Below are 11,327 nucleotides of genomic sequence, written 5' to 3' on the forward strand. Positions count from 1 at the left end.
CCCGTGCAGCAGCGCTGAGCAGGAGCTAGGTCCTGTGTTACTACTACACTCATTACAGAGAAAAGCACACGGCTGCGTAACAGGGCAGCAGTAGCCTGGTAGTAATGACACCTCCAGGTCCGTCTGTTGTTCCCGGGCATCACCATTACCCCTGCATCTACGCAGACCCTCGCACAGCCCCACCCTGGGCTAAGGCTCCAGTATCCTCCTGAGGGGACACGAACAGCGATGCTCCCCCCACAGCTTCCCACAGCCCCCTTTCTCCCAGCCACCAGGGGACTGGTGGGTTTGGGGTTGTTTTACACTCGGTGTTCAGGAGCTTCAGCCTTATCAAAAGATCTGTCATGAAAACTGTGTAGCAGGTCACACATAACAGCAACATACACAAAGGTGGTGATTCTTCTGTTTACAGTCAATCCTATGCAATGTCTTACAGCAAAACACAGCCAGAAGTCAAGGAGGTGAGGGTCTCGCAGTGAATTAGGGAGGAGCAGATGGAGCTGCAATGGTTTACGAGGAAAGCAGGATCACTGAATTGCACACGACTAAGGCTGGCACTGTCATTATAAATCCAAAAAATAAGCACCATGTACCTCACTGCAGTACCTTTCTCTTTCATGAAGTGGACTGAAAATTGTTTCCATGTAAAAACATTCACAGAAGTGAAACATTTATTAGTGCAATTGCCACGATAGGAAGAACTGACACTACTACCCATAGCAGCAATAAACGTAAAAAGAGCACCTGACGTTTAGCAGGAGACTGCTAAAGACATTTCCAGGAGTCTTTACTACAGCTGAGACTGTGAGTGTTAATTTCCATAATGCCATGTTGTTGTCGTTAATGAACGTGCTAATGAGCTCTTAATTCTTCATGTAGACTGATAATTGCTGATTAGTACTTTTGGGAATGGAGATCAACTGATTTATACCATCTTCCAGTCTGGCCTGGGGTTCTGGAGGCTGCACCTGGGATGAATGTCCCTGTTGTGGACAGATCCATAAATCCAAGAACAATTGTTCTTAGATTCCCTCTTCCTATAGATTACAAATTAAGCTGTGGGGCAGGGAAAAGACTGAGCTAGAAGGCAGCAGGTATGGCAGATCTCCCCTCACAAAATCTCTATTCCACTGTTCATTTAAACCAGCAGAAGGCAAAAAAGCCCTTTCCAGGACAGAAACAGGAGTATCACAAAAGCATAACTGGATATACATAGCTGCTGCATCCATCATATAGCAGCAAAAGGTGTATATACATATATACACACACATGTATATACATATATATATATATGAAATTCTTTTATAAAACTAATTCCTTAGGGCAACAGTTTTGAATCAGTGGTCCCTGATTCCTAAGGGTAAAATTGGATTACTTCTAAGGGTCCATAAACATACTCAAGCACAGTGCGCTTCTTGCTACTAGGCTTAAATCAGATTCATGTCTCTGTTAAATATTCTAGGCCTAAAAGGAAAATGGCTGAAAACCCACTGCTTTAAGAAATTCCAGCCATGATAAACTCTTATCTTCAGTTAATTCCAAAGGACTCTCTATTATACTGAACTCTGGCAAATGGCATTTATCTCTCTTCCCTTTTAACCAAGGCTGTGTGCACTAATACAGACTTATTAATAGTATGACCTCTGGACGTTATCTTAAATAAGAACATTAAAAGTTGTTCTTTCGGTTGGCTGGCTGCTTTCGCCGTTGCATTTTAATGAAGTTTCTTGTGTTTCGCTTGCAAAGGAATTTGTAGGCCATTTGCCAGTCGTGGCTGCACAAACAGCACTGAGGCCAAATACGATGTGCACCAGCTAAACATAAATCACTCCAGTATACGTTTTAGCTGTCATCTAGAAATTAATTCTTTGAAAATCAATTTATGGCTGGTTTATTATGCTTTTACGTGAACAAATACCCAGGAGCTACAAATATGCACCCTGCTAGCTGTGGAAAGTGTGTACTTCTTGGAAGTAATGTTGTTATTCCTCCCCTCCTGGCACAGGTAGAAATGGATTTGAAAAAAAATCTTTTAATAAATAATTACTATATTCCCTTTCTCAGTTAGAATTTGGCTACACAGACCTATGCATGGTCACAGGTCAAAAAAACCTCCACTCAGGCAGCAAGGAAAGAGTACAGGAGAGAGGAGCTGTGAGTGTAAAGAGGAAAGAATCACTCAGATTTATACTTCACTTCTACCCCACTCGTGGCTGACCTACCTTAGAGGAAGCCTCCTCGCCGGCTGCTCGTTCCTCCTCTCCCTCTCAGCTGCCCCGTGGGGCACGGGGGTGAGAACAGTAGCTGGTGGTAGGGAGGAACATTTGCAATAACAAGGCACACTGCTTATTGTTTGCTGTGCTGTTATTTTCTTATCAGTTTTGAGAAGGCACTGCTTCTAGCACTCTTCTGCTCTCTTGAAAAATATTACCTAAAATCAGCACTTAGAAATGGTATCAAGGGTCTGCACTGCTCCCCACCAGCCAGCCCACAGGCCACAAACCCCTGTGGTGACAAGCCTTCCCAAGCTGGCACACAGCTGTGGGACCTGCCGCAGGTCAAAGCAAAACAGGTATGGTGTTTCAATTTCCATCCTGCATTCACTCCCTGCGTAGGTGTTAACCCCACTCATTGCTTTTATACGGCTTAGGCTAATTCACCCTGGTAATGCCAATTCAGTAATTATAATTATAATTATCCAAACTGCATAAGTTATTCTTAGGCCAGAATAAACAAGTTCATGCCTGAGGTTACTGCAGAAAAGAAAAAATTCTGCAGTAGCTATTTGGGATTCACCTCCTTGTATAAGCATGCCTTAAGGCTGAGAAAGAAAAATATCTGTGGTTTTTGAATACTGCAGAAGCTTTTAGCATTTTCTCTCTGATACTTGGAGACCTCCTTCCTTAACAATGCCAGGTCCAGAACACAAAATGCACGGACCTCAGCTATGTGCTCCTTTTCAATATGTATTTTTAATATATGCTACAGCCACCCCCTGCCTCCCCCAGTATTTCTATGTGCTGCTATGATGCCCTAAAAATATAGTAAGTTCAGTTAACATAGAAAGGCTGCCGGGTCCAGGGATTCATCTTTCTGCTATTAGTCCCTTCTCTTGAGGTCCCAGCTCCCAGAGTGAAGTGAGAAGTGATACGTGACATTTCAGCTTTCATAGAAAGGAGGGAATAGCTACTGGCCCTAGCTCAGAAGGAAAAAAAATCCTCAACTCAAAATATATTTCTATTTAGAAAATATTTCATTATTCATATTGCACTTATTCCTTTTTTGACTCCTGATTCATTACTTTTGAATGATGAAGGATGAGAACATTGTATACAACAGCTTTTCCCTTTTAAAAGCTGTGAAGAACCTGCAATTCAGACTATAAACTCCCCTGGGAGAAGCCACCATCTTCCAAGGATGTACCATGCACTATGTATAGCTGGTACTCAGTTGAAACTATTATTCTCTCAATTCTACCTTCATAATTGCATTCTATTGCTGTACAAAAAGAGAACCTCTTCCTACCCACTGCTTGTATTTTAGCATGAAAAACAGACACTCTTCACTGTTCTGCACAATTTAAATTCAAAGTACAAAGTTTTACTTGCATTAACATGGTGAAATAACATTCAGCAGCATTCTCTCTGGCTCCTTTTCTAATGGCTGTATTTCTTAGCCTGTCCATCTCACTACATAAAGCCCATGACAGAGCATGTGTAAATGGCGTATCAATAAAACCTGCATTCACACATGAAGTCTGTCTGACATGGACAAATTTGGACAGATGCTGGATAATCTATTCGGCCCTTTTATTTTGCTGCCTGTGATTCTGTCTGACTGGCATATAAAACTGGCTGTAAGGGATTGTTTTTTGTTGAAACTCAATTATAGATTTTCCACATCTAATGTCCACAATTCTAAAGAGCTCCTAAATATTAGGAAAGTAAATGACTGACCGTAAGCTTGAATCAGACTTATAAATAGTCACCTCTGAATGAAAGTCATTTCAGATTATCCAAAGAAATTCAAGCTAAAGAGGCAAACTTTCCTGGCATGTAAAGGCCCATACAGAAATGAGCTAACCATGCCCCCAATGCCTGGCTGCTGTAGGCTTTGAGGAGACAATTTCGAGGCCTCTGGATGTGACAGGTGGTTAGAAGCTATTCATTAAGACCTTTTCATGCAGGTTTAGATTTTATTTATCTATCTGTCTCAAATTCAGGGAGGTTACAAAAATCACTAACCAATCACTTCACAGTAAAGACCAAAGCAAACAATCCCCTTCAGTCATTCCTTAGAAAATATAAGGGTGTGGTGATATGGAAAAGGCAATGCCAGAATGAAGGAAAATAAATTAGTTGCCTCATATTATTCAGCTGGATAGGATGCCTGGACTACTTCAAAATCCCATCCCACCCATAAAGACAGGTTTGCAATAAAGACTTCAATGCTAAGATCAAAACTCAGAGGTGAACTGAGACATGGAAAGATCAATACAGAAAAGAAATGAGATGAACAACCATATGAAAACTCTTACATTCACAGATTAGCCATACTCAAGAACTGCCTTCATTCAGTACCACCTACTGAATCACTATACCCAGCAGGCAAATTTAAAGCATCAAAACAGACTGCATAGTAACCAGTGTGTTAACAACACCTGTGCCCTTTTTATCTGAGTGCATATATATTGCATAGACATACAGACCCACAGCCATTTTTGCCAGGCTTTGTTCCAGCTTGCTGCCTTTCCACAGCTAGTTCTTAGAAGCACTGGTCCCACTGTGCCCCTGTGCACCCAATGCAAAGTCCACAGCCTGGTGCACACTGTGGAAGAGAAGGCGGTCCTCCCCCTCTTTAAAGAATTCTCCTCGGATCAGGGAGCTCCTCACAGAAGGATTGCACTGGGCCAGCAGCACCTGGACATTGATCTCCCTGTAGTCCTTGCAGACCTCTTTGAGTGTACGTATTCCTGCCGTGTCCAGAAACTGTATTGCACAACAGTCAATCACTATTGTGTGGAACCCCAGAGGTTCAGAGGCAAACTCCATGGAGATGCCACCAGAATCCAACTTTTTCTCTCTGAGCATTCTTTTTTCTGCCTTTTTCTTTGCTGCCTTCACCCAGACTGGGTTGACCCCAGTTTGCTTGTACAGGATGGATTTAAAGCATTCTTTGTTGATGTAGTAGAGGGGTGCTTCGAAACGGAACACCATGACTCCTGGCTTAGTTTGCAAGTTCTTGTAAGCAGACAGGGATTCATATGTCTCAGACTCTGCCACCCAGCCAAGCAGCGGTGCCTCTGGTCTCTGAGTTCGGAAGATGACGCAGAGCATAGAGAAGCAAACACCAACCAAAAGACCAATCTCAGTACTGATGAGTGCTGAGGCTGCCATAGTAACTAACCAGATTACTGTGTCCACTCTGCTCAAATGCCACATTTTTGGCAGGTCCTTGAACTTCCGCAGGGCTCCTCTGAGGTTTACAATGGTTATGACAGCGAGGACACATTTCTGAAGGGAATAAAATAAAGGCGCAATCACCAGGAGGACTAACAGGATTACCAAACTAGTCACCATGCCGGACATTTGTGTCCTACAGCCTGTGGACTCTTTGACAAGAGTCTTGGCAAGAGCTGCACTTGTTGTGAAGCAATGGAAGAAAGAGGGAATGATGTTGCAGAAGCCAATGGCGTACATTTCCTGGTTGGCCTTCACAGAGTAACCATGCTTCTTGGCAAACATCTCTGAGAGGGAGACAGTGATGGCAAAGCCAATAATAGCTATGGGGATAGCATCCAAAGCCACATTAGGAATCAGGTTCCAGTCTGGAGGGCGGGGTGGCAGAAACCCAGTTGGGATGTGTCCAGCAACACTCGAACCGTAAGTCTCTCTCAGCTTCCCAAAGTGAGATGCCAGAGTAGCTGCCACAACCACAAACAGTTCAACCGGTATTGGAGCCTTGAGCCTGGATTTGAAGTGTTCGTTAAGCTCTTTGGCTGGGATAAGTATAAGAAAGCACAAGAAGCTGGTGATGAGATCACAGATGTTGGTCTTGTGTATATTTCTGAAGATGTTTATCCACGTGGTTATGAGGGAGCAGACGCCACTGCTCCGTGGAATGTCTAGGCCCAGGAGATACTTGGCTTGTGAGGTCAGGATGGTAAAGGATGCACCTGTGACAAATCCACTCAGCAATGAATCGGAGAGGTACACTGAGATGAAGCCCACTTGAAAGAAACCCATGGCCACCTGGAAGGAATCAACCACACACAACAGATTAGGACGCAGATCTTACATATGTCATCACTGTGGGGCTCTGGAGGAAGGTGTGATTTAAAAAAAAAAAAAAACACTGTGCAAGGCCCTGGAGGACAAGGCATGGTCTGAGCACGGAGAAAAGAGTCTCCAGCATTCAGCCATTCTTAGTGCACCGCACTTAAACAAAATGCATTTCTAACACAGAGCAGGCTTTTTTTGAGGGTCTTCATACTCTGAACCTGTGTTTGTTCTTTGGTCATTGGTTCAGTTGAACTTCTAGTTGCCCTAGCAGGCAAAGAAAGACAGGAAAAGTATTTAGAATACTGGCTACTTTTCCATTTCTCTAACAAGCTCTTATAATCTATGAACTTTGCAGGGATCCAGAACCTTTTTTGTTGTCTTTGTCTTACACTGGAGCTCACAATCTGCAATAAAAATATAGATTATGACAAAACAGCTGTCCTTTGCACTGCATAAAGTTTGGTGCATCTGATTCAGTCATTCCTTTTTATTAATGCTAGTTGGATGGACAAATCCTTGGTGCTCTCTCATGGGAATGACTGGTTTTACGGATACCTACCCTACACATGCATCTTCGCACCTGGTAAATGTCCCTTCCTCCCCCATCAACCTTCATGCCAAACGAAGCATGGACCTTCACACAGCAGTTTGCTAGAAACCCTTTAATTCCCTGTGCTGGCCAACAGGGATGGCTGCACTGTTATCTGAAGACTGCAGGCCAGAACTTGCAGGTGTTAAGCTTCAAGTAGTGCCAATTTGATATATCCTATTAGGTAGCTAAGGTAAAATAAAGAAGGCTAGGATTATGGCTGGAAACTTTGTAAGAACTGCAAAGCATTACTGAAGAGAAGGCAGGTTTGGGACCTGGACTGACTGGACATCGGCTCAGAGCCAAGCTGTAAAAAAGGCCCCCTCACAGCCTTCATAATTATGTTAATTCAAGGTTTTTCTAACTGGAAAACACTGGCAATAATTATCTTACCTAGTTATGCTGTAGGCAACTGGTGTGAGCGGGCTCGCTTTTTGCAATTTGATTTTAAGGTTTCTGACACAAAGAATATGTGATTTTAGTTGGAGCTTCTAATAATAAAAATATTTGAGGGTGTGAAGACCTATTGGTTAGCAGGCAGAGACACAGCAATATGCCTAACATTCATAGGGACTTAAGCTAAAGTAATCTGACTTCTTCATATAAAGAAACTTAATGGTACTTTTAAAGAATGTTAAGCACAATTCACAACTCCACAACTGCATCCATCCTACCGTGATGAAACACAAAACCCAGGGTACCTCAGGAGTCCCAGAATACTTCTGAAACTACTCAACACTAACTTGCAGTACAAGAAAAAAGTCCCAGGTTGTGTCTAAAAATCAGTGTTTTAGAGTATCACAGGTGTGTTCCCTTTTCTGCTCCTATACAGTCTAATTAGCTATCACCCTGGAAGTCACTGTAAGAACAAACAAATGTGAACTCACAAACCTGAAATACCACAGCTCTGCAGTACCGTTAAAACTAAATCCATTCTGGTTAACGCATGACAGTCCAAAAACAAAGATATCTGCTTTAATTTCAGCAAGCAGTGAATTCTAGGAAGTAAGTAGAGATGGAGTAGTAAAATATTGCTGAGTCATTTATTTTAATAGATTAACAATTAAAAGTTTTATTTCAAATAAATTTTATCATCTCAGCAGTATCCTTTTCATCCAATGACATTGTTTTGGCTTTGGACGGGCAAACAGCAAAGTTTTACAAACACAGGGACAAACAAAAGGTAACTGCAGAGACTTTTACTGTCTGTATTCTTTTTTGATAAAAGGCAAACGACTGAAGCCTGGAATTAAAAGCTGACACACCATGTTTTGGTCCAGAGAAATGTAGGCCTAAGCTATAAGCCAGCAAAAAAAAAAAAAAAAAGCTTCAGGCCACAGCAAGGAAGATGGTGAGCAGTTTGTGTGAGAGCAGCAGGCGGTTATGTGCAGGTCCTCACAGTCCCCAACAGAACAGCAATGCAAGCACAAAACGCTAGTAAAAAAAGGAGAGGACACAGAGGAGTTTCTTGCACCACAGTAACTGGAGACCTCCAGTCCTCTCCGTGTCTGCTCCCCTGGGAGACTGAGGACACGTGCAAGCCCAGCAGGCTGTTCATGTGGACAATCACCTAAAGAATTAAAACTATTTCCACAGCATACCTGTTTGTCCCCGCCTCTTACCTGATAAACTCCAGCTATGAAGGTCATGGTGGCTCCCACTGTAATTGCATAGCAGCTTTTATCACAGAGCAGCTTCTGCGATGTCCGATTCACAGGTAAAATGGTGGTGTTTACATATGCTGCTGCATCTGTGAGGACACTGAGCACAGCTGGCTCTAAGTCATAGCCAGCTCTCTGTATTTCACGATCCACCACTTGTCCCACCATCAAGCAAATCACACCAAAGATGCCAACTGATATGTGGCGGGAGGTTCCAAATATGAAATAAATAATACCAGCAAAAAAAGATGTATAAAGGCCATAAATAGGCTCCTGTCCAGCCAAGAGAGAATAGGCAATTGACTGTGGGACTAATAAAACCCCCACAATCACACCAGACATAATATCTCCCAGTAGGTGTTCTCTTGGTTTGTATTTAGGAAGCCACTGCAAGACGGGAAAGAAACTGAAAACATAGTCTTTAACTTTGTCTGGAGTGCAGCTGCAAGTTTTCTTTGCTTGCTTAACCACCAGAGCCTTCATGCTCCTCTTCGTCTCTTGGGGTTCCAAGAACATTCTGTGATGGAAACTCTGTTTAGTTTCATCTTCTGGCATTTCAGTCACTGAACAGACGTTATTGAATTCTGTCATTGCTGCCATCTCAAGGACTCCCTGAAAACACAAAGAAGGACCATTTGCATTAAACCATAAATGAATGTGCTACATGAGACTTTAAGAGTGAATACAGTATTTAAGAAAAGTGAGGGCTGCAAGTCTCAGTTCAGCACAGAGAAGGCAGTTTCCAAGCAAACTTGGAAAGACCTTCCTTATTATATTCCTGTTAAGCAAGGAATCAGCTTCTCTAGGAGGGAAGGCGATATCCTGTAGAATAAATCTGATGCTGGTAACGTTGTGAAATGGAAAAGAATGCAGAACACTGTCTCTCTAGGAGGCTTCTGTGATAAAATCACTATCTGCAGTCCATTCCACCATGGAAAAATAGACACGGGGTTTGCTGTAGTTCAACAGTCACTTCAATTCAGTTGCTGAAAATTAACTACAATTGGTATATTTGTAGCATTGCACAGCTAGGTCTAAATCTCATTTATGTATATTTTTTTAAATGCAGTGATTACACCTGCCAAATATTGTAAGGATTTGTTACCTAAGAAGATGCAATCTTTACACAGTGGCTTTATTTCAGCCAATGACACACTGCAAAGAATGCTCTTCACACTTCTTAAAAGCTGCTTTGCAAGTAAATTACATCCAACCAAAACAATAGACACAAGTGGAAAACATACCCACGAGCACAATGGAAGGGAGGTGGAACACTTCTGCTAGAACATGCACTCTAGTAAAAGCTGCCTACAAACAGTAAAATGAGGCGATTATTATCAAAGGACATTTAGTACTGGAAACATATTGCCTGAACGTGAAGGAGCAAAGTCTTGATGAGACAAGCCCTAATGAAACTTCATGACACCGACAGTGATTGCCAGCATTCACACAGCACTCCCAGTTTCCAGAAAACATCCAGAATCCTCCTTTCAGTCACAGTACCTGCTACTACCAGTACACTGAAGTTGAGAAATTTCAGCCAGAAACCCATTTGCCTGGTGCTAGAGTGGAGTCAAGGCCAGGGACAGCAGCAGAACCCTGGAAAGCCCAACTCCCAGGCTTCCCTTTCGAACACTGCCTTGCAGTCCCGGAGTACTAGTAACAACACACCTCTTATGTGCCAACTACACCTTCTCTGTGCAGTGCAAACAAACTAAAGTTTTATGCAATGCTTATAACTGAATTATTTACCAATTTGGTATTGGAGCTAGCAGTGCTGAGGATGCCACTGAAGAGCCCATCTCAAAATGCACTCACTTAATCACCATTTCACAAGTCGCCATAAAACATTCACCGCTACTATCACTTCAGTGTGAGTCTCTCAAAAACATGTGAGGGGAGAAGTGAGTTTAAGTGGGTGGTTTAAGCACCACATTTCTCCTGCAGTCAGCCCATTACAAGGCACTGATCCCGCAGCTACACAGAGAGGGAATGCTTTCTCTTAGACCTCTGTCTAGCTGGCTGCAGCACGTCATTTCCATTCTTCCATTCCAGGTTTGATGCTGTCATACGGAGCTATCCACAGCGCTGTGCATCAGCCCTGGTTTACTCACAGCCATGCCTCCAACCATCTGCTAAGCTCAGAGATGAACTACCTTCGGTTCTTCTGGCTAGAAAAACAATACCAACCCAAGTACCTACTGTCTTAAAACAGCCTAAGCAAATGATCACAACCACATCAAAGGAACCACACAAGAGTAAAGCAGCTGCTATACTTAACATCTAAACTGGCTTCTAGCAAAAAATACTCAGATTTCTGGAACTGCCTTCCAACTAGAAAGCAATTCAGTCCAAGTAATCCAACTTTTTCACCTTACACCATAGCATACCTCTCCTTAGAGCCACCAGCTCACGGTGTGCAGAGGGCTGTCAAAAGTCAACACACAGGACAGATGCCGATTGTCAGCCAACAGAAAATACCTGAGGTAGAGGTCCATATTTTACCTTCTGCTCCATGGTGGGACACCCAAAAGGCGTTTTCATTCACTACAGACTCAAAGACAGTGAGCATCCCTCTGGGGGGTAAGCTCCTGCATCCTTTCAAATAACCAAACACAGCTCACTGCTTGCTAGCCGGCCACTGAAGTGCTACTGAAAAGGAGCCGTGTTTTGAACAGAGACCCCCCGGCTCCAAAACTGTGCATAGCACAATGGCATCAGCAGGGATGGATTGTCTGGATAACACAGGGGCTGTATGCCTTCCTGTTGTGATATCATGACCTATACAACTCATGC

At 43.0% G+C, this 11,327-nt stretch overlaps 1 protein-coding gene across 1 annotated transcript; it reads right to left on the reverse strand.

Annotated features, from left to right (window-relative positions):
* Positions 1 to 4,757: 4,757 nt before the first annotated feature.
* LOC104464976 (sulfate transporter-like) lies at positions 4,758 to 9,131 on the reverse strand. Its single transcript, XM_010077859.1, has 2 exons — positions 8,493 to 9,131; positions 4,758 to 6,251 (listed from the first exon to the last, which is right to left on the reverse strand). The coding sequence occupies exons 1-2, from the start codon at positions 9,129 to 9,131 to the stop codon at positions 4,758 to 4,760; spliced, it is 2,133 nt and encodes a 710-aa protein (XP_010076161.1).
* Between the last annotated feature and the right edge of the window lie 2,196 nt (positions 9,132 to 11,327).

This window comes from Pterocles gutturalis, unplaced genomic scaffold (assembly GCF_000699245.1).
Source record: "Pterocles gutturalis isolate BGI_N339 unplaced genomic scaffold, ASM69924v1 scaffold15328, whole genome shotgun sequence".
NCBI classification, from domain to species: Eukaryota; Metazoa; Chordata; class Aves; order Pterocliformes; family Pteroclidae; genus Pterocles; species Pterocles gutturalis.

Excerpts from the sequence above, each read along its gene's own strand:
- LOC104464976 (XM_010077859.1), bottom strand. The coding sequence starts at position 9,131 with ATGGCAGCAATGACAGAATTCAATAACGTCTGTTCAGTGACTGAAATG. Across the intron at positions 6,252-8,492 it reads TCATAGCTGGAGTTTATCAG|GTGGCCATGGGTTTCTTTCA; the intron begins GTAAGAGGCGGG and ends GATTCCTTCCAG.